At 47.6% G+C, this 22,113-nt stretch overlaps 1 protein-coding gene across 2 annotated transcripts in view; it reads right to left on the bottom strand.

The window, feature by feature from the left end:
* Window positions 1-3,152: 3,152 nt before the first annotated feature.
* The window catches only part of PLEKHA6 (pleckstrin homology domain containing A6), a 139,062-nt gene continuing 120,101 nt past the window's right edge, over window positions 3,153-22,113 (bottom strand). The window contains exons 18-23 of one of the 2 annotated variants that reach the window (XM_025376730.1): window positions 14,714-14,890; window positions 13,233-13,400; window positions 13,024-13,157; window positions 12,379-12,524; window positions 7,779-7,902; window positions 3,153-7,069 (exon numbers count right to left, since the gene is read on the bottom strand). In XM_025376730.1, the coding sequence (XP_025232515.1) occupies window positions 7,787-7,902; window positions 12,379-12,524; window positions 13,024-13,157; window positions 13,233-13,400; window positions 14,714-14,890 (741 nt within the window). In that variant the 3' untranslated portion in view covers window positions 3,153-7,069; window positions 7,779-7,786. The remainder of the gene's footprint in view (window positions 7,070-7,778; window positions 7,903-12,378; window positions 12,525-13,023; window positions 13,158-13,232; window positions 13,401-14,713; window positions 14,891-22,113) is intronic. The other variant, XM_025376739.1, reaches the window with a different exon arrangement.

Raw genomic sequence — 22,113 nt, 5'->3', positions numbered from 1 at the left:
TATTCAGTATTACCTACTGATTGGAACTGTTTTCTTTTTTTCTTTTCTTTTTTTTTTTTTTTGAGACAGAGTCTCGCTTTGTCACCCAGGCTGGAGTCGATCTCTGCTCACTGCAAGCTCTGCCTCCTGGGTTCACACCATTCTCCTGCCTCAGCCTCCCGAGTAGCTGGGACTACAGGCGCTCACCACCACTCCCCGCTAATTTTTTGTATTTTTAGTAGAGACGGGGTGCCACCGTGTTAGCCAGGATGGTCTCGATCTCCTGACCTCATGATCGCCTGCCTCGGCCTCCCAAAGTGCTGGGATTAAAGGCGTGAGCCACCGCGCCCGGCCAGAACTGTTTTCAATCAAATACATAGTAGTAGAAATCTTATAATCCTTTGGGCAGACAAGGCATGGAGTAGATTATTCAATAATTTTGAGACAATGTCTTTTATTCCTTTTAAGCTTCTGCTCCATAATAATCATCTCCTAACTTTCTGAGTTTTCATGAAACTTATTTTTAAAAGCTTACAAAACCTTTTGGTATTACTGTCAATTGGAGCATGACCAACTTTTACTGGTAGTGGGTTTAGATCAGCTGTACATTCGAAAGTTGTGCAAGATATGGGACAATTCTTGGTTTTGGAAATCTGTCCTGTGCATTGCAGTCACTAAATGCCAGGAAGAGTTTTGCACCCTTAGGATTGAGACAACCGAATGCCCCAAGGGGCCAGAATCATCCCCGTTGAAATCACTGGTAGGTTAAGAGCTTCATCCTAGCTTCATGAAGCCTTGGGCATTTTATTTATCCTTTCTGTGCCTCGGCTTCTTGGATAATTAGAGTACCTATGACTGACATAGAGGATGAGGACTCGTGAGTAAATGCATGTGAAGTGCGTAGAACCAGGTACCTGGCACACAGTAAGCACTTAATGAACCATTGTTATTGCTATTACTGTATAGTTATAATAATTACTATTGTTATTAACATTACTAGTATACTGTTAATATGCTTTATATGAAAGACTTCTACTGTCATCTCAAATTGTGCTAAACCACTCCCACAGGCGTATAAAATAGCAGCTGGGGATGCCCCTCCCTGCCCCCACCCCCAGCCATGGAACCCACCTGTGAACTCAGGAGAATTAAACACTCATGATACTGGGCCCTCCTGGCCTGATTCTCTGGGTACTGGAGCTGAGCGCAGAGGGGCTGTCCACAGTTCACCCTTCTGGAGAGGGACCTTCATAGGGACGTTCCCGGGAAGGGGTATGCAGGCCCTGGAAGGCTGGTGCTAGTCCTCGACCCATGGCAGTCTCATGACCCTGCCATGATGAGAAAGGGGTGGGGTAGTGCAGTTACTCCCTGGGCTGGAGGCGTAGAACTGGCAGGGGAGGGACACCTCAGGGATGGCACAGGCCCTGGTGATGTCTTCCAGCAAAGGCTATAGAGCTGGTAAAGAAGGGGTCCTGGAAAACCTTCTCCCTCTTCCCACATCAGGCCCCTGCAGGTGGCCAGGGAGCCTTTGCAACATCACCACTTCCACTTCCTCACATTTGGAAGTGAATTTGAGTTTTCAAAGTGATTTTCATCCATTTTCTCATTTGCCTTTCTTGAAAGTTCCATAAGATGGTGGTTAACATACCCATTTTCCAGACGAGGAAACCGAGACTCAAGAATTTAATGACTTGTCCAAATCTTCATGCAGCTAGCAAGGAGCATGTTGCTAGGGGCAGGAGTTGAGGATGACATGCCACCTTCTCTCATTGATCTCAGTAACAAGGTGAGGCTCAGGATGAGGAGGGGGCCATGGTGTGGCCCCAGTTCCCTGGCAGCAGCAGGATCTGAGGCTTGGCTGCCTGCCTGACCCTGTCGTGCCTCTCTTCAAGAATAAATAAATGATCACACAGTTACACAGCACTGCTCCTTAAAGGGCATTCTGCTAGTTGCATTTTCATTTACATTTATCAGCTACTGCCCCCTTTTTACAAATCCCAACCTGGCTTGATCTGGGTAGGGGGTGGAGCAGGCACCAGCTGGCATCATCTCTTGAGAGGAGGAGCCAGCCCTTGTCGGTGGATGCAGTGATGCCCTGTGGTGCTCTGTGGTCTCACATTCCACCTCCTCCCCAAGCCCTTGCCATTGGCTCTGGCTCAGATGGAGGCTGCAGCTAAAGGCTCAGCCCCCCGGAAAGTGACAAGTTCTCCAATATACACCCCCCTACCCCAGCCTCTGATGCAGGCCCTCCCCCAGAGCCTACACGTGGTCACAATTCTCCTGGGTTCACAAAGGACATCATCCTGGGGAAGTGACAACATCCAAAATAGAGTCAAATTTAAAAATGACCACCCCTGTACTAGCCCTTAGAAATGGGAACAGGTGTCCGGAATTCAGCTTCAGCCATGAAAGCCAAGTCGATGCAAGATTAGGAATTAGGAAGCTTGCTTTCTCATCTCTCTTTCTCGCTTTTTCTTGAGCCATCCCTCCCTCGAACAACGTGCAGAAGCCCAGCTGAGCCTGCCAGTCTCCCGGGTGCACCTCTTCTCTTGCACTACCCACCCCACAAAATTTACCAGGCTTCTCGACTCTTGTTTCCCACAGTAAGATTCCAAATTGAGAAGCGCCGGTAAAGCCCTTCACACAGAGTGTCAATACCTGATAACCACTAAACAATTTGGTTTATTTCAAGAGAAATAAACCAAAGGGATGGAGGCAGGATGAGAATTGGGGTGGCGTCATACCTCCCACCAAATTATGCACCTTCTTGTAAAGCAGCAGTATAGCGCATTGTGTAGTAATCAAGAAAGCCTGGGAATTCATTTTCTTCTCCTGCTGTCCTATCCTTTGTCTGAGTCAAACCAAGGGAAGGTGCCAGGGCCTGAAGCATCTGATACTCCCATTATACAGAACCTTGGGACAAACCCTGATCTGGGGTCACCTGAACTGAAATGATGATGCTGGTGTTGGCAGCATACCCTTGCTTCCCCAGCTCCTGGGGATAGAGCCCAAAAGGGCAGGCTGAGGCACAGGGGAGGAAGGGAGCATATGTTTTGCACCCAGCCTATCCCCCAGCCCCCATTCCCCTTTCCTACCAACCCCACAAGCTGCCAACCCCACAAGCCCACAAGCACCACGAGGGCAGACACAGAGTAGGAGACACACATCACACGTACAAAACATTCATTTTATTTCCTGTATTGAGTTTATACAAACTTGCAAGATACAAATGCAGAACTCACTGGAATTCTTCGGTACCTAAATCTAAAAAGAATGCTGCTGAAAGGAGGAAGCAAACTCTCACCTGTTTCAGTCAGGCCGTCCCCTCCTCCTGGGGAGGGGGCTCACTGGCTAGAAAGATGCTAAGGGGATGCTACAGCTGGTTGCCCCCGACAGAGATTCCATCTATCTAACCTTCACCCTTCTTCTAAGGTCACTTTTATACTAAATAAAGACACTGAGATCATAAATTTCCTTGTATGGTTTATTGTCTAATACTAGCAAATCAAATTGGCCCCAATATGTGCATAAATAGATATATATGTGTGTGTGTATATATATGTGTGTGTGTGTATATAATATTTTTTCTTAGTTTTAAGAGCTGCCAGGTAGAGGGTGCCTAAAGGAGAAAGGAACTGGTTCCCTCTTGCCATAGCCAGCCCTGCCCAAAAACATGCCTCTCCCAAAGGTCGGAGAGCAAGTGTGCCACTTGCGATCTCAGAAAATCTTCAAAGTGACAGTAGCAGTATTTGATTGCAGCCTCTTGGTTATTGATCATGGAGGTAATGTGCTCATTGAGAAGGCCCTGGATGAATAATCAGAGCGTCCCCAGGTGGGTCACTTAGCCCTGGACCCCCACCTGCGCTCTGTTCATTCAGAGCGGGATGTTCTAGGCTGGTGGCAGGGTGTCAGTAAACGCCCCAGCTGGGAGGCCAGGCTTCAAACGCTGGCCAGGAGCTCGGCTCTAGATTCCCAAGCCCTTGATTTCAGATCTAGACAAAGACTTCTATCCTGCCCAAATCCTTGCAAGGCCAGAGACCCTTTGGCCAATTTGATAATTGACAAAGGCTTGAGCAGTTTGGAAGGCTGAGCTGGCTTCGTTTGGTGCCCCCGTGGCAGCCTGCTGGGGTAAAGTCCTGGGGGTTTCTTGGGTGAGGTTGAGATGTCACTTTGTCCGTAGGACCCTCCTCGGCTCAGAGGCTGATTTCGCAGTCTGGATGCCAGACTGAGGTACCATGCCTTTGGTACAGCCCCCAGAGAGAAAGGTTGCAGAGGGGGGATGTCATAGATGTGACCCAGACCAAAGAGGGATCGAGTGAAAAGGAGTGTGACAAGCCCAAGGAACTTGTATGTGTCTGTGCTAAAGGGCCAGGGATGGCCCAGAGGATCCCAAGCCGCCTCCTCTGGGCTTCACACCATCTCGTAGACCGACATCCTTAGTGCTGTTTGGCATAGGCTGCCATTACACTGTCTGCTCTTTCCAGCAGGCTGATGAAGAGGGGTAGTCTAGCAGCCCATTTGGGGTGCATGCCTGCATGGGTCTCCTTTGTGCATACAACTGCAAACAGTTCCTTCCAGAGGATTCACGCCTGACAACTGCAGAGGGTCATCAGGAGTGGACAGTGTAATAAAATCCTTAGGCCAGGACTTCCGAGGGAATGCCCTGCCCCCGGCAAGATGCTCTCTGGGTGAGCTCTGGGGACCAGCCCTTTCCTGACTGGGGAATAGGATGGAATGAAGCCACTGTGGCAGAGGGAAGGGCACAGGGTTGGGACCTAAAGGCAGTTGCCCCATCTCCTCACCTCACTTGCCAATTCCATTCAGACATTGCACATTTTGAAAATAGATTTGCTTTTTTTAAACAAAAGCATAAAATAGATCTGTCTTAAAATAAGTCTTTCCTCTCCTCTTCTTTGGATCAAAAAGGCAAGGGGTATGGCCTTGATATGCTAGGAATGATATGGAAAATAAGGGAGAGAAAAACGGGCCTGGGCAGGAACTGTAGGAAAAGATCAGACATACAAACAAATATATTACATATATAGATCTATAATATGTATAATCTCCATAAAACATATATTAAGGCATGTAAAGCAACATAAAGAGCCAGCTTTATGAAATAAGAGGTGAGAGAGAGGTGGCAGAGGTGCAGATATTATTTCTTGGTATTTTACATGTATTTCTAAAAAATATTACTTTAAAAAAAAAAAGAGACAGACAAAGCGGCAGGTGTGGAAGGCCCTGAAAAATCTGTTTCCTGTGGAGGGAGAAAGGCGTGGGGGAAAGAGGGAGAGAAGATGACCTGGGAGCCAATCCACCTGCCAGTCTGCAGGGGAGAAAGGGCAGGTTTGGGGTGCTTGAACTGTGAAGATGGGAAATATAGCCAAGGGTCACGTTTAAAAAACCTGCTAGAAGTGAAGATTGGTGGAATCCTCCTAGGCTGTAATCCCTCAGAAACATGAGAATATCCTAAGCACCTAGAACAGTGCCTGGTACATAAAAGGTGCTCGATAAATATTTGTTGAGTAAATTATCATCTTTACTTGCATATGAACCAGTAACTGTCCCAGCCATGAAGGAGTAGAGAGGAATTAGTAGGTGTTCTTGGGACCGCTGGAGGTCAGGCTGAAGCCTCTGGGTGGCAACTCTAGCAGAGTGAAGGCCTAGGGGCCACGGCGTCTTCAGCTTCCCTCCTTCCTCCTCTCTGGCTACATTCATCTCCAGGTGGGTGGAGCTGAGGAAGAATGCGCTTTGCTCTTCTGTCTCTCCCCCACTGCCCTCCCTGGGCAGGTGGATCGTGAGAGCGCCTAGCCTCAGCCAGTCCTCGTCTGGGATGCCTGGGATGGGGGATGGTCCTGGAATCCTGGGAGGCCTCCCAGATTAAGGCCTCATCCCTCCTCCTCAAAGCATATTCTCAGCTGGATCACTGCACATTCCAGGGGGAACAGGGCAAGAAATATCGCAGAACTGGGTAGGTAAGGCCCCAAGGCTGACCACACCCTACATAAGACAAGTCCTTCTCTCTGCCCCTTACCCCAGGACGGGGAGGCAGACACCAGGCACAGAACTACCAACAGCCATCTCCCAGGCAGTCGCTACTCAACCTCCTTCACCTAGATCCCCACACCAAGCATCTCCACTGAGGCTGCCTGTGCTCCACTGGTGGGTCGTCCTGGGGATGAGGTGGGAGGAGCAGAGGAGAGAGTCTGGCACTGCACTGGGCACTAACCTAAGGCTCCACCTGGGGAAACCAATCCAATACCCCTTTTCCATCTCCTTCCTTCCTGCTTGACTTGCCAATGTGTCCTGCTGCTTCCCCCTCCTCCCACTCTGAGGATCTCTCTCTCTCTCTCTGTCTTTCTCTTTCTGTCTCTCTCTGCTACCCTTCCCAACCTGCCCTCAGACACTGCACAGACCTGCTGTTCTCTAGCCACAACCAGCACTGTTCCCTCTGGGAGCCAATAGCCTCTCCCCATCTCTCATCACCTTGTCTTTGGCTCAAGCAGGGTGGTCAGTCTCCATTGGACCCCAGCGAGCACCCATAAGCAAAGCACTGGGTTTATCAAAGCCCTGGGTCCAGCTGAGGCAGCCGGGTGGGGTTGATGAGGATAGGGATGACGACAAGTGCTGTCCTCAGTGTCAGGCTGGCTCCAAGAGGCAGTGTCCATCTCCTCTTCACCGCTAGTCCTCACATAAGATAGCCACAGGTATGTTCTCCACCACGGCATGTCCCCCATCAGGGATTGTTCCACTGGAGTCACCACAACCCCAGCCAGGGCAAGGCCGAGGCTCTCTGTGACTTGGGCATTAACGAGGATGGTGCTCCCCACTGCCGTCTCAGGCCCTGGCCCAGGACCACGGTGTGAGTAGTGAGAGCTCCAGGGTTAGGCATAGTGGGTGTGTGGACACTGAGGTATCCACGCTCCTCTCGGCAGCAGCCTGTGGCCCCAGCCTGGCTCCCTGCGGCATTCCCATGAGAGTGCAGGGGCAGGGGGCCAGGGTGGGGAGCCAGGACCTCAGGTGGGCAGAGGACGGCTTCAGAATGTGACTCCGTGGAGCTTCACAGCATTGGCCTCAGCCAGGGCTTGCACTGGAGAAAAGAGAAATGGGGTGAGAAGAGGGTTGCACAGAGGAGCAAGGACTCCAGCCAACCTTCCCGGGAGAAAGAAGCCTCATCCTGCAAAAAACCTGGCAGAAACCCACTCCGGTCCCTCAACCCTGACAGGGGAACAAAGGAAAGGAAGTCAGTGTTCTTTTCTACTTGACTGAGAGTGAGCGGCTGTGGGCTAGGGGCAAGGGAAGGGTTCACAGCCTTTGGCTGTAATTGTCAATGTTATTTTAAATTACAGTAAGATCTGGGAGTTGAGAAACAGCTTTTGAGGGCTTCTGAAGGTTCTGCATCTGTGTATCTCAACAGATGGAAAGCTTGTCAGCAGACAGGAGGCACAGGGGTGGGGTGTCAGGGGAGAGCCTTCCCTGAGAGCAGACAGGTAAGGTCTCGGGTCCATTCCCTGCCTGCTTCTGGAGAAGCAAAGGCCATTGGCATCACAACATCCAAGAAGCGGCCCTGCCAGCCGGTTCCAGCCCAGCACTGCGTGGGGAAGCTGGATGGATGGATGGATGGATGGATGGATGGATGGATGGATGGATGGGTGAATGGATAGTGGGGAGGAGCGGTACAGGGCACTGGGGTAGGGGAGAAGCAAAATGCCAAAATGAGAGGACACAGATGGCTCAATGGGGGTGAAGGAAGGGGCCCCACTCCCCAGGTGGATGAAATACAGTAGAAAAGTGCTTACGTCAGAGCTCAGACCCGCATGGTATGGCTGCTGTCGGCGCCCCGTGGGGATTCAGACGACAGGGGGTTGGCTGGAGGAGTCGGGGAAGCAGGGGAGGTGGGAGGGCTTGGGGTGGCACATTGCACTGGAAACAGAAATGAACAGGGAGGTGAATGGGGGTGGGTGGGGAAGGAGGGTGGGCACCCAGAGCAAGCGAGGCCCTCCCCAGGCAGGGAGCGAGGCAGGGAGGCAAGCAGAGAGAGAGCACTGAGCTTGGAGCTTGCTCAAGCTAGGCCAAGCTGTCCTCGTTCCCAGGGCATCGTGGAGGAGAGTGTGAGGCCCCAGAGGAGACCTGGTCGAATCTAGGCTCTGCTGAGAACCAGTGTGACTGTGGGTAAGGCCAGGCCCTCTCTGGGCCAAGGGCTCCCCTCCCATCCACACAATGGGGAGATTCCCACACCTCTCCGCGACTGTGCAGATGGAACCAGGGAGTGGTACTTTATATACCGCAGTGTCACTAACGATAATGATTAATAGTGCAGTAAAATCACACCAATCCAAACCATCTGGCCCCATTTAATGAACAGAAGTGAAGTGACCACCATGTTAATCAGTGCCATCAAAACAGAGATTTCTGATCAACTTAAAGCGAGTTCTGTTAACTTGGCACAGTCAAGGGCTCAGAAACATGTTCCCTGCTAACACTTGAGACATCCTTTTCATCAGTCCAGTAAAGTCAAACTTCAGTCCACCCCTAAGCAAATCGAGACAAGCCTGAAATGACATTTGAATTATTGAGATTTTACTCTATTATCATTATTATTCCATGTTAAGAATAGTAAAGTGGAAGGACAATGAGAAGGGAAGACTTATTACTGGGGACAAGCTCTATGCAGTCTCCAGACCCTCACGCATCCTCACTGTAGCTGCGAGGCAGGAGGATGGCAGAGACAACATCCTCGCTCAGGCTCAGAAAGGAACCAGACCTCAGCCAGGGTCACACTGCATTTCCACCGAGAGAAGGGTCCCAACATTGAACTTCCCAGTCCCTCGTCCCCACCCTACCCTGGGCCTCATCACCTTCCCTGCCGTCTGTGCAAGAGAAAGAGCCAAGGTGGCTACTCTTGTTACATATCTAATACACCTTCATGTGCATAGAACACATGTAGCTCTCGCATGGATGTGAAGTTGTCTGCCTATACACAATACAAAGTTTGTGCATGGGATCTGGCAACACCATATCATTACACTCATTGCACACAGCTCACAATAAGTGTATTTGTATACTTCCAAGCCTGCACCCTTCCATGTGACCCAACACTTGTAACTTCATGTGCAAATACACTCACAAACACTTTCAAACACACATTCGTGTGCATAGCCACATCACTGACCCAACGCTTAGTCATCTAGCAGTCTCAACTTCTAAAACAGCCAAGAAACCAAAAACACAGCAAAAGATATCTCCAGGAAGCCAACATAGAGGTTATAGCCTACAGGACATGCAGTGAGGCTCTCAGAATTTACTCATAGGGAGCCCTTGGAGTCCAGTTACTCTTATTGATACACAATTCTAATAGGTGTTGGCTCGCTGGGTTTCTAGCCCAGGGGAGATTTGAAACAGGAAAATTCGAAGAGACAGAGGAATTGGGAGGCCCACTGACATCTATAAGAAAGCATGACTGAGGAGAGAAAATGTTTTGTAAAAAGCAGACATAACAGCTTTAGAAGAGTGACAGTTTGGGAACATTTAGCGTAGCTACAAACAGATCTATGTCCATTGTGGCCCTCAGGGCATTCCTTTAACAGAGGTCGGCAAAATAAAGATATTTATAATGTAATACATGAGCAAGAAAAGGTCATATGTAAACAGAACTTTGTTAAGAAGGCAGAAAAATACTAAATATATATTAGAAATATATCCATCAAAATAGTTAAAATTTGCATGTGCTGCAGATGTGAATCACACATATGTGATATTATAAAGTGTGCAAAGTACCACATGCGTGCAGAAATGATCAGTCACACATAGTCACATTCATGACACTGTACTTTCTCCCAGCCTGTGCACACAGACATAAGTTCACAATACTGCAATATATACACTGTACACAACATATACACAAATATGCTTTATCATTTCCCATACTGTAGAAAAGCCAATCACAAATACAAGCATTCATAAACACCACCTCCACCAATGTATTGTACACTCACATACATGTACATTTATGCTCCAACAGCTTACCATATACCACCTGGACTCATAATGGGTCTCCACACAACGTCCTTAGACATTTTACACAGATACACACATTGCTACATTTGTACTCAAACCTTTCCTCCATTCTCACACTGCACACTTGAATACACACAAATAAATGCATGTATCTACAAACATGACCAGATCCAGACACTGCACATGACATCCACGCCACACGTACAAACTCAAAAATGCCATAATTTCCCACATATTACATACCTGAGTCTGCACGCACAGGGTGGATTTGTAAGCATAACAGCATTCCTCACTGATTACTCTGTCCATGCCACACATCACACATGGGCACTGAACTCTACTCGCTGTACCCGATGCACACTATGCTCATGACCTGTGCCCAGCACTGCCACACACACAGTGTCCTGGGTGTGAACCTGTGCCCACATAGTGCATGCCCAGGACAAGCCTTGCTGTGCCTGGCAGAGCTGTAGCTCTGAGGAGCTGGGCCACAGGCCAGGGCTGGTGGGAACAGTGGGCTAAGTCTGAGGTCTGGCCCTGCCACAGCCATTTTTTAAATAGTTGGGGTTTTGGCAAAAGCAAGGTGACCGTTTGGTTTCAGCACACAGACCCTGACATGTAAGCCTGTGTGTATCAAGACGGAAATCGGATAGGCCGGGTGGGTTTTGTTTTCATGGAACCTTTGGCTAAGGAACTGTAGTAGAGAGAGCCAGGGGCTGGGGCTGGGGCAGAGCAAAGTTTTTAAACCGGCCTGTCTCTCTAACCCCTTGAAACAGGAAGTTGCCTTTTGCCCAGAGCTTGTGGAATCTGATCTTTGGAAGGTTCAAGTTCATTTTGGAGCTAAACTACAGGGAGGTTCAACAGAGGCCTGCTTCCTTGTGGCCAAACTGGTTTTGCTGCCTTTTGGCTGCAGGATGGGGCTCTCTGAAGCTATCCCTTCTCTTCCCCTCAACTCCAGCCTAAAGACAGCCTCTCCCTGAAATACCTCCAAGGGTCTCCCTGGACACCCATTCTAAAGTCCATTACACCCTAACTGGCAGAAGGTTCTTCATTAAGGCTTACTTAAATCCTCTTTGCCGTAGCTAAAATCTTCTGGTTTCTGAAAACATCCATATTTAAAATAATTAGCAAAATGACAAATGGTTCTATTTCTACTTCGTCTATTGCTATTTCAACTACTACTACCAGCATCACAGCGCTACTGCTACTGTCACCACTACTACGGCTTGCGAGCATGTATTGAGCACTTACTGAATGCCAGGCACTGTGCTAGGTGTTTGGCACACATTGTTTCCAATCCTCATACCACCAGAACTGGAGGCAGGAATTTTGATTTGAATTTCACAGATGAGGAAATGGGACCTCAGAGCACCAGAATTTGAATCCTCCTTAATCACCAACATGAAACGCCATCCCTTCCACTATGTTCCGAGCCACGGTTCTAACCTGCTTATGGCTCTTGCCTGGGCTACTGGAATTGTAGCCTGCACACCTGCTCTCACCCCTCTGCCAATGTCATCTCCAACCATGGCTCCCCCTTCTGAGTCATTCCTCTTAACTGGCCTTCAAAGTTCTCACTCTCACTCTACCTCTCTATCCTAAACACCTTTATCTTGATGAAGGGAACAGTCTCCCAGGCGCCTTGACTTACCCACTGTCTCTCCTCTCCCTTTAACCCTCCCATTCATACAGAATCTCTTTCATTCTTAAAAGCTCAAGTACATTTTCATCTATTCTGGGATGCTATCTCAGACTGAGCAGAAGCTGACCCTGTTGATCTCAACCCTATCAGCATCTAGTCAGGACCTGGTAGCCTTTGTATCAGTGTGAAGTCAGTTCCTCATAGTCATCTTTTCTTAGCAGAAAAGTGAGTTTGGATCAGTAGCCAAAGTGGTAATTGTATCGCTCTCAACTCTTTGGTTGCCTGCACCATCTTTTCTAAGATTCTTCCTATTTGCATGCAGCGAAAGCAGGAAATGAAAGGATACTCTGGAATACCTGGCCCTCTCCCTGCAACTGAGAAATATTTTTATCTTTCTCAGTCAAACTCAGTTATCATCTTTTCTCTGTGCCTTTCTCTGGCCTGCCCGGGCAGAATGGCTCCCCATACTCTGCATGGCCTCTGGCCAATACTCCCTAAGGTGGCTGTAAGGATCATCCCGGCTCTGAGCTCCTGGATGCAGCAACTCTGGCCCCTTTGCACCTCCCTGAGCCTAGCACAGTACCTGGTGCTCAATAGATGCTCGTCTCAACCTCGAGGAGCATCTCCTCAGCCTTGTATCTCTTTGCTACTGCCCCCCTGGTAGCAGTGCTGCGCTTCCTCCCCTAAACCTGGTCAGCTGGTTTCCCTGGCAGGGTGGAGCGAGGCCCAGCCCCTCTCACCAGACAGCATGCGGCCCCTGCGGGAGGCCTCGGTCGCCAGGGCGCAGGAGATTTCAATCCGCTTCTCCTGCTCCTGCAGCTGGCTCTCTGAGTCCTGGGGCACGTCCACAGAGTCCCCCTCGCCGATGGGCACCACGTTCTGCATACTGAAGAGGCACAGACACACAGAAATGGAGGGAGGGACAGGAAGGTCCAAGTGGCTTCGGGGGGCCTGTGGACTGAGGTTGGCAGGGAGGGCCAGGGCCCCGTGAATGTGCAGTCTCTGGTTCCCAGCAAGGCTGTCCCTAGGAGTGAGTGGGACCCTGACAAAACACAGGTTGAGACCCCTACCCTCAATGTTCTCAAATGAATTAAAAGGTTCAAGTGAGCATTTAGGGCAGCCTTGAAGGGGAAAAGAAGTCACCAGAGGGCGAGCCTTCAGTTTTGTCTTGATGGTGTGATGTGCACGAGCCTGGCGGGTCTTACTAGCACCTGACAGCAGCATCCTTGCCTCTGCTGGTAGCTGGGCCCTGTCTGCTGCCTGGAGCCACCACCTTGATGTGCTCTCCCCTGGGGAGGCTCTGTGCCCCCAACAACTTCTAGTGGCCCAGGTGTCCTAGGTGCCAGGGTGGGCAGAGGAAGTAGAGGCTCACCCAGGCCGGTTACCTGGATTTGGCAATGAGTGTCTTGATCCTCTCCACCTTCTTCTGCTTCTCCTTCAACTCCTCAGGGCTCAGAGGAGTGTCAGGCTCCAGGTCAATGTACCGTTCGGGGATGAGGACTTTGTCTGGAGTGGAGAGCTATGGAGGGGCTGGGGTCACCACCTCTGTCCCTTCCCAGAGTCTCCCACTACAGCCCTTCCTGGCTCCACTCACCTCCTTATTGATGTCTACATCATAATGCTGGGGCTCTAGCTCCATTTTGCGAAGCCGGGCAATTTCCTCCCGGGGTGTCTCGTAGGCCTGCCCGCCAGGCTCCTCTGCCCGCAGGGCTGCCTCCAGGTTGGAGATGTCCACCTCGTGGATGCTGCGGTGGCGGCGCACCTAGGGGACAGCAGCGTCACGATCGCACCACGGCTACCCATGCCTCCAGGCAGCCCTAGCCATGCCCTGTCCTCGCTTTCCCTTCCCAGCTTGCCTGATCTAGCTGCCACCCCACTGCTCCCACCGCACCCTACTGCAGAACTATCCTCTTTCCTTTCTACTGACCCAAAACCTTCCCCTCCTGCCAGGCCCCAGAGGCAACATCTCATCAACATCTCTTGTCAGTTCTTGCTGTTCCCCATCCTGCTGTACCCTGTATTCACATTCTTCGCTATATAATTTGGGCAGTTGAGTTAGTGTGACTTGTATTGATTTCTTCTTTTGATTTTTTAAGAAACAGGGTCTTGCTGTCGCTCCAGCTGGAGTACAGCCACAGAATCATAGCTCGCTGCAATCTCAAACTCCTGGCCTTGAGTCCTCCCATCCCAGCCTCCTCCCAAGTAGCTGGGACTATAGGTGCATCCACCATGCCCAGCTACTTGTTAAACATGTTTTTATAGAGACAGGGTCTTGCTTTGTTGTCAGGCTGGTCTCAGACTCCTGGCCTCAAACGATCTTTCCACCTTGGTCTCCCAAAGTGCTAGGATTACTTGCATGAGGAGCCAACCACACCCAGCTAACTTCTAATGATTTCATACTATAGAAGTCCTAATCCATCAACTAGAATGTAAGCTGTTGAGGACAGGACTTATGAGTCATAATTTTTCCATATTTCTAAAATTTAATGGAAACAAAAGTTAAGTAATGTCTTGGGCTACATCCAGCTCTGTACTTAATAGAGCTGTGTAGCCCAGGAATCCTTTAATTTCTCCTCACTTTGTTTCCCCATCTGCAAAATAGGATAATAATTCCTAACCCAATGTTGCTAAAAGGATTAAATGAAATAACATGAAAGGGATTTGTGGATTATATTGTGCCATGTGACGGTGAGCTATTATGATTATCTTCATTGCAGCCAGCCCAATGCTAGGCACAGAGGAGATGCTCTAGAAACATGCGTAAGTGACAGCTATTTCTGTGTGGTGAATTCTGTACTATTCTCTATTAAGTGAATTTTGTATAATTCATTTCAACAAAAATAATTAAGGCATTCCTTTTTGTGAGTTATTTTCTTAAAACAAGAAAAAGTCAACACTTGAAAGACTCTTCCGCCGGTGGGAGAGAGGACTCTCTGGCTCTCCCAGGTGCCCAGCTTGGGTTCTTTCCCCTCTCCTTCCTCTCAAACCCCCCAGGCCCCAGCTGGCCATGCCCTGGGAGTAGGAAGTGTTGGCAGATGCCAGGCTCTTGCCTGTGGGTAGCTAGGAAGGCATTACCACTTTGTAGGCTGGCCGGGGACTGGGGTCGGGGGCCGGGCTGGCCGGCAGCTGCAGGCTTCTCCGCTTCTCCTTCATGGAGCCACTCTGGTGCCGCCGCATTCGGTCAATCTGCTCCTCCACACTCATCTTGACCTTCCCCTCACCAGGGAACACAGCACTCTTGGGGCGTTCCTGCTGCCATGGGAAAACAGGGCTCTGACAAGTGCCTTATCCCCCACCCAGCTTTTCCATCCTGAACCCTTAACATTTACCTTCTACGGGAAGTTTGCCTGTAGTGGGCTGAAGAGTGGTCCCCAAAAGATATGTCCAAGAACTGACCCCAGGTACCTGAGAGTATAACCTTATTTAGAAATATGAGATCATCCTGAATTAGAGTGGGCCCTAAATCCAATGGTGTGTCCTCATAAGAGACAGAAAAGAAGATGACATGCAGAGTAGAGGTGACATGAAGAGGGAGGCAGAGATCAGAGTGGTTCATTTACTCAGAAAGGAATGCCAAGGATTGCCAGCAATACCCAGAAGTTAGGAGAGAAGCCTAGGACAGGTTCTCCCTCACGGCCTCCAAAAGGAGCCAACGCTGCCACAACCTGGATTTTGGGCTTGTGGCCTCCACATCCATAAGAGCATACGCTTCTACTGTTTTAGATCACCCTGTGTGTGGTGATTTTTCACAGCAGTCCAAGGAAACTAACACAGATTTTGGTACTGGGAAAGGGGTGCTGCTATAACACATAGCTAAAAATGTGGTAGAGATTTTGTAATTGGCTAACGGGTAAAGGTTGGGAGAATTTCAAGATATATAATAGAAAAAGTCTAGTGGATTTCCTTGAAGAGATGACTGGCAGAAATATGAACTTTAAGGGTGACTCTGGTGAGGGCTCAGAGGAAGTAAACAGCATAGAAAAGAAAGCTTCCATTGCCCTAGAGAATACAGTTATGCCTCGGTATCCCAGGGGACTGGTCCGAGGATCCTGATGGATAGCAAAAGTCATGAACGCTCAAATCTCTGCTATAAAATGGCATAGATGTGCATATAACCTACACATATCCTCCAGTATACTTTAAATCACCTTTAGATTACTTACAATACCTAATACAATGTAAATTGCTATGTAACTAGTTGTTATCCTGTATTGTTGGTTTTTTTACTTTTTCTTTCTTTCTTTCTTTTTTTTTTCTGAAATGGGGTCTTGCTCTGTCACCCAGGCTGGAGTGCAGTGGTGCAATCATAGCTCACCACAGCCTCGAACTCCTGGGTTAAAGCAATCTTCCTGCATCAGCCTTCCAAGTAGCTGGGACTACAGACACATGCCACTGCACCTGACTAATTTTTAAATTATTATTTGTAGAGATGAGGTCTTGCTTTGTTGCCCAAGCTGTTTTCAAACCCTTAGCTTCAAGCAATCCTCTTGTCCCCAAGTGCTGGGATTATTGGCATGAGCCACCACGCCTGGCCTGTATTGCTTTTTATTACTTTATTTTTACTGTTTTATTGTTTTTTATTATTTTTCTCCCCTGAATATTTTTGATCTGTGGTGGCTGAATCCACAGATGTGGAACCCAGAGATATGGAGGGCCCATCGTATATATATCATGACTGGAATGCTGGTAGAAATATGAATGTTAAAGATGCTTCTGGTAAGGTCTCAGAAGGAAATAAGAAACGTGTTATTAGAAACGGAAGAAAAGCCATCTTTATTATAAAGTGGCAGAAATGTGAATGTATTGTTTTCTACTGCTGAGTGGAAACAGAACTTGAAGGCTGTAATGAACTTAGATATTTAGCTGAGGAGATTTCCAAACAAAGTGTTGAAGGTGTGGCTTGGTTTCTCTTTGTACTTATAGGAAAATTATAGAAAAGATAAATTGAGAAAATAACTGTTAAGCCAAGATAAACCAGCACTTTTTTATTTGGGAGGTTCTCAGCCTACCGAGTTCACAAAGGATGCTGAAGTTAGGAAACTCATCGTAGGAAGAGTGTGCCCTAGAGAGAGGGTCAAGGATGTGGCTGGACAACATTTTGCTAAAGAGATTAGGGATGTCTCATGAACCCAGTTGACCATCCCAGAAGAAGCCAGAAATAGAGATGGAGTTATCTAGAATGGATACCCTTGAAATACAAAGGGGGCCTACAAAGTTTTTGAGACTGTTATATATGCAGAAACACTGCTAGCTTGTACAGAAAGGAACAGAGATAAGATGAAATGAAAATAGCTGTGAGACTTCTGGGATTCTACAGGCAGGAAATAGGCTAATAGAGGTAGTTAGCTACACACACATGCTAACCTTCAAGGAAAAGCAAGAATGACTCAGAACAAAGCCTGATGCAGGCAGGGTCCAAAGAGGCAGGGTTCAAAGAAACAGGCCTAGAGTCAGGGGCTGATGGAGCCTCTGTGGACCCAGAGGGCAGGGAAGTGAATCACAGATGATTATTCTCAGGCCTTGAAAACTAATAGAATTTTCCCTGCTGGATTTCAGACTTGCTTGGAATGGTGACTCTTTTCTTCCTTCCAATTTCTCCTTGTTGGGACAGCAACAAAAATAAAATTTTTATTTTTTAAAATTTATTTTTAAAATAGAGATAGGGTCTCACTATGTTGCCCAGGCTGGTCTCAAACTTCTGGGCTCAAGTGATCCTCCTGCCTCAGCCTCCCAAAGTGCTGGGATTATAGGCGTAAGCCACCACACCTGGCCAGGAATGACTTACTTATGCCTCTCCTCCAGCACTGTATTTTGAAAGCAGATTAATTTTTTCTTTCTTTCTTTCTTTCTTTCTTGTTTGTTTGTTTGTTTGTTTGTTTTGTCTTGTTCTGTTGTCCAGGCTAAAGTGCAGTGGCATGACCACAGCTCACTGCAGCCTCAACCTCCAGGGCTCAGACAATCTTCCAGCCTAAGCCTCCTGGAGCAGGCTAGGACTATAGGCATGCACCACCACACCTGGCTAATTTTTTTTTTTTTTTTTTTTGAGATGGAATCTCACTCTGTCACCCAGGCTGGATCACAGTGGCGTGATCTCGGCTCACTGCAACCTCCGCCTCCCAGGTTCAAGCGATTGTCTTGCCTCAGACTCCTGAGTAGCTGAGATTACAGACATGTGCCACCATGCCCAGCTAATTTTTGTATTTTTAGTAGAGACATGGTTTCACCATGTTGGCCAGGTTGGTCTCTAACTCTTGACCTCAGATGATCCACCCGCCTCGGCCTCCCAAAGTGTTGGGATTACAGGTGTGAGCCACTGCACCCAACCCATCCGGCTAATTTTTAATTTTTTTTGTAGAGGTAGGGTCTCACTATGTTGTCCAGACTGGTCTCAAACTCCTGGGCTCAAGTGATCCTCCTGCCTTGACCTCCCAAAGTGCTGGGACTACAGGCGTGATCCACTGCACCTGGCCAATTAATTTGTTTTCTAGTTTTACAAATGGAGAGATTTTGCCCCAAAATGTATCATACCTAGAGTTTCATGCATACCAGATGGAGATGATTTAGATGATGAGATTTGGGACGGGACTTCTGAGCTGATATTTCAATGACATTTTAAACTTAGGATGCAGTCATGGACTGAGGTTTTTGGGAATGTTGGTTAGGTGAATGTATTTTGCAAGTGAAATGGGCATGAAATTTGGGTATCATAGAGTAGACTGAAGTTGTTGAATAGTACCCCCCAAAAGAGATATCCAGGTCCTAGCCCCAAATACCTGTGACTGTAACCTTATCTGGAAATAGGTCTCTGCAGATGTAATTAAGAATCTCAAGATAAGATAATCCTGGATGAGGGTGGGCCCTAAATTCAATGATGGGTATCCTTATATGGGATGGGAAAGAAGACACACAGAAAAGGAGGTGATGTGAAGATGGAGGCAGAGATTTGGTTGATGCATCTACAACCCAAGGAATGCCAAGAGTTACCAGGAACCACCATAAGCCAGGAGAAAGGCATGAAACAGATTGTGTCTCAGTGTCTCCAAAGGAACCAACCCTGCTGGCACCTTGATTTTAGACTTCTAGCCTCCACGACTGTGACAGAATATTTCCATTGTTTTAAAGCTCCTGGTCTGCGGTAATTTGTTAACTCCTGGCAGCCCTAGGAAATTCACACTGCCTTGGGTCAGCACATTTGACTCTGAACACTGACTTTTGTTGCTTTCCCTGCTTTGTATTTCATCAATAGCATAGTATGATAATTTTGTAAAATACTCTTTTATATTTTTTATGCATATGTGATGGTTAATACTGAGCATCAACTTGACTGGATTGAAGGATGCAAAGTATTGATTCTGGGTGTGTCTGTGAGGGTGTTGCCAAAAGAGATTTGCATTTCAGTCAGTGGACTGGGGAAGGCAGATCCACCCTTAATCTGGTGGGCACTAATCAGCTTCCAGTGAATATAAAGCAGGCAGAAAAACGTGAAAAGGAGAGATTGGCCTAGCCTCCCAGCCTACATCTTTCTCCCATGCTGGATGCTTCCTGCTTTCCAACATCGAACTGAAGTTCTTCAGTTTTGGGACTCGGACTGGCTCTCCTTGCTCCTCAGCTTGCAGGCAGCCTATTGTGGGACCTTGGGATCATGTAAGTTAATACTTAATAAATTCCCCTTTATACATAGAAATAAACATATATATGTATATATCATATTAGTTCTGTCCCTCTAGAGTACCCTAACTAATACAGATTTTGGTATTAAGGATAGAGTTCTTTCACTGGTTTTGGGGCTTCTGGAGTTGGCTGCTTAGTATGATTAGACCCAAAAATGCTAAGGACTCTACTTCTAATAGTATGGAGAACACTGATAGTCCTTGGCATGAACTGTTCAGAGAGTTATGCAAAATAAATGCATTTGACACTCTTGATTCATGGTTCGTTGAGACGCAAGGAGTTTAGTGACCACTGTGGAGAACCAAGGAACATAGTGAAATTGGTTGGTTGCTCCTAAGTTCAGTAGACAGTGATGAAAGAAAATGATGAACTCAGGGATTGTATCTCCCAGCTTCAGAAGCAGATACTGAGCCTCAAATATGCTAAGACTGTTCTGAGTTAGAGTCTTATCTCCTATAGAGAAAGAGCTGAAATTGTGCAAAAACAGACACAAGCTCTTATCATGTGAGTGACTGACCTACAATGAAAGATGCATGCACAGCCTTGCCAGGTGTCTACTATTAAAGTGAGGGCATTGATTGGAAAAGAATGAGACTCTGAAACTTGGAATGGGGACATGTAGGAAGACCCTGATGAAGCTAGGGACACTGAGTTTGTAAACTCTTATGAACCTTTTTTGCCAGAAGGAACAGCTTCTCCATTCCCAATAGTGGCAACATCCCCTCCCCGACCCATGCTGCCATCAGCCTTTCCACCTTTGTCTGAGGAGATAAACCCTGTGCTACCAGAGGCAACAGTCATGGCCTCCCCTGAAGCAGTTGCCAGGCAAGATAATGTTGATTCTCCTCGGGAGGCACCCCCAACGCCTCTGTTTGCTTCTAGACCTACAGCTAGACTAAAACCCCAGTGGGCCCCTAGAGGCAAGGTTGAGAGTGTGACCCATGAGGAGGTATGCTACACTCTAAAAGAACTGTTTGCATTCTCTAATTTGTATCAGCAGAAATCTGGAGAACAGGCATGGGAATGGATATTAAGAGTGTGGGATAATGGTGGAAGGAACATAGTGTTGGATCAGGCTGAATTTATTGATTTGGACCCACTAAGTAGGGACTCTGCATTTAATGTTGCAGCTCAGGGAGTTAAAAAAGGTTCTAATAGTTTATTTGCTTGGTTAGCTGAAATATGGATTAAAAGATGGCCCACTGTGAGCAAGCTGGAAATGCCTGATCTCCCTTGGTTTAATGTAGAGGAAGGGATCCAAAGGCTCAGGGAGACTGGGATAGTGGAGTGGATTAGTCACTTTAGACCTACTCATTCCAGCTGGGAGAGTCCAGAAGATACACCCTTGACCAATGCATTATGAAACAGATTTGTGAGGGCAGCACTTGCATCTTTGAAGAGCCCTATAATTGCTGTTTTCTGCATGTCAGATCTAATGGTGGGAACTGCAGTCACTCAACTACAAAATTTAAATACAATGGGAATAATTGGATCCCGAGGTGGCAGGGTCCAAGTGGTGGCACTCAACCATCAAAGGCAAGGTGGGTGTAGCTACTGTAATGGACAGCAGAGGTAAAACAGCAATCAGAATAGTCTGACTCGTGTAGACCTCTGTCATTGGCTAATTAATCCTGGTATTCCTAGAAGTGAAATTGGTAGGGAGCCTACTGCATTCCTACTTAATTTATAAAGCAGAAAACTTCTAAGTCAAATGGACAAAAGACTAATTTGAATTATAAAAACAGAGATTCACAGCCTCTCAGTCAGTTTCCAGACTTAAGCCAGTTTACAGATGCAGAATCCCTTGAATGAAGGGGAGGCTGGGTCCTCTTGAGGAAGGACCCCACTACATTACTGACAATTTATGCAGTGAATCTTTCTTCCATCCTTCTCCAAGGAGACCTCTGGCCTTTTACCAGGGTGACTGTGCATTGGGGAAAGGGAAGTGATTAGACATTTTGAAGACTACTGGACACTGGCTCTGAGCTGATGTTGATTCCAGGGGACCCAAAATGTTACTGTGGTCCTCCCGTTAAAGTAGGGGCTTATAGAGGTCACGTAATTAATGGAGTTTTAGCTCAGGTCTGACTTACAGAGGGTCCAGAGGGTTCCCAGACTCATCCTGTGGTCATTTCCCCAGTGCCAGAATGCATAATTGGCATAGATATACTTAGCAGCTGGAAGAACCCCCACATTGGCTCCCTGACTGGTAGGGTGAGGGCTATTATGGTGGTAAGGGCCAAATGGAAGCCATTAGAGCTGCCTCTATCTAGAAAAATAGTAAATCAAAAACAATATCACATCCCTGGAGGGATTGTGGAGATAGTGCCACCATCAAGGACTTGAAAGATGCAGGGGTGATGATTCCCACCACATCCCCATTCAACTCTCCCATTTGGCCTGTGCAGAAGACAGATGGATCTTGGAGGATGACAATGGATTATCATAAGCTTAACCAAGTGGTGACTCCAACTGCAGCTGCCTATACCAGATGTGGTTTCATTGCTTGAGCAAATTCACACATCTCCTGGTATCTGGTATGCAGCCATTGACAAGGCAAATGCCCTTTTTTCCATTCCTGTCCATAAGGCCCACTAGAAGCAATTTGCCTTCAGCTGGCAAGGCCAGCAATATACCTTTACTGTCCTACCTCAGGGGTATATCAACTCTCTAGCTTTGTGTCATAATCTTGTTCAGAAAGACCTTGATAGCTTTTCACTTCTGCAAGATATCACACTGGTTCATTACATTGATGACCTTATGCTGACTGGATCCAGTGAGCAAAAAGTAGCAAACACACTGGA

This window comes from Theropithecus gelada, chromosome 1 (assembly GCF_003255815.1).
Source record: "Theropithecus gelada isolate Dixy chromosome 1, Tgel_1.0, whole genome shotgun sequence".
In the NCBI taxonomy this organism is placed as follows: Eukaryota; Metazoa; Chordata; class Mammalia; order Primates; family Cercopithecidae; genus Theropithecus; species Theropithecus gelada.
Note: the sequence above shows the minus strand (reverse complement) of the source record. Positions and strands in the feature narration are given on the sequence as shown.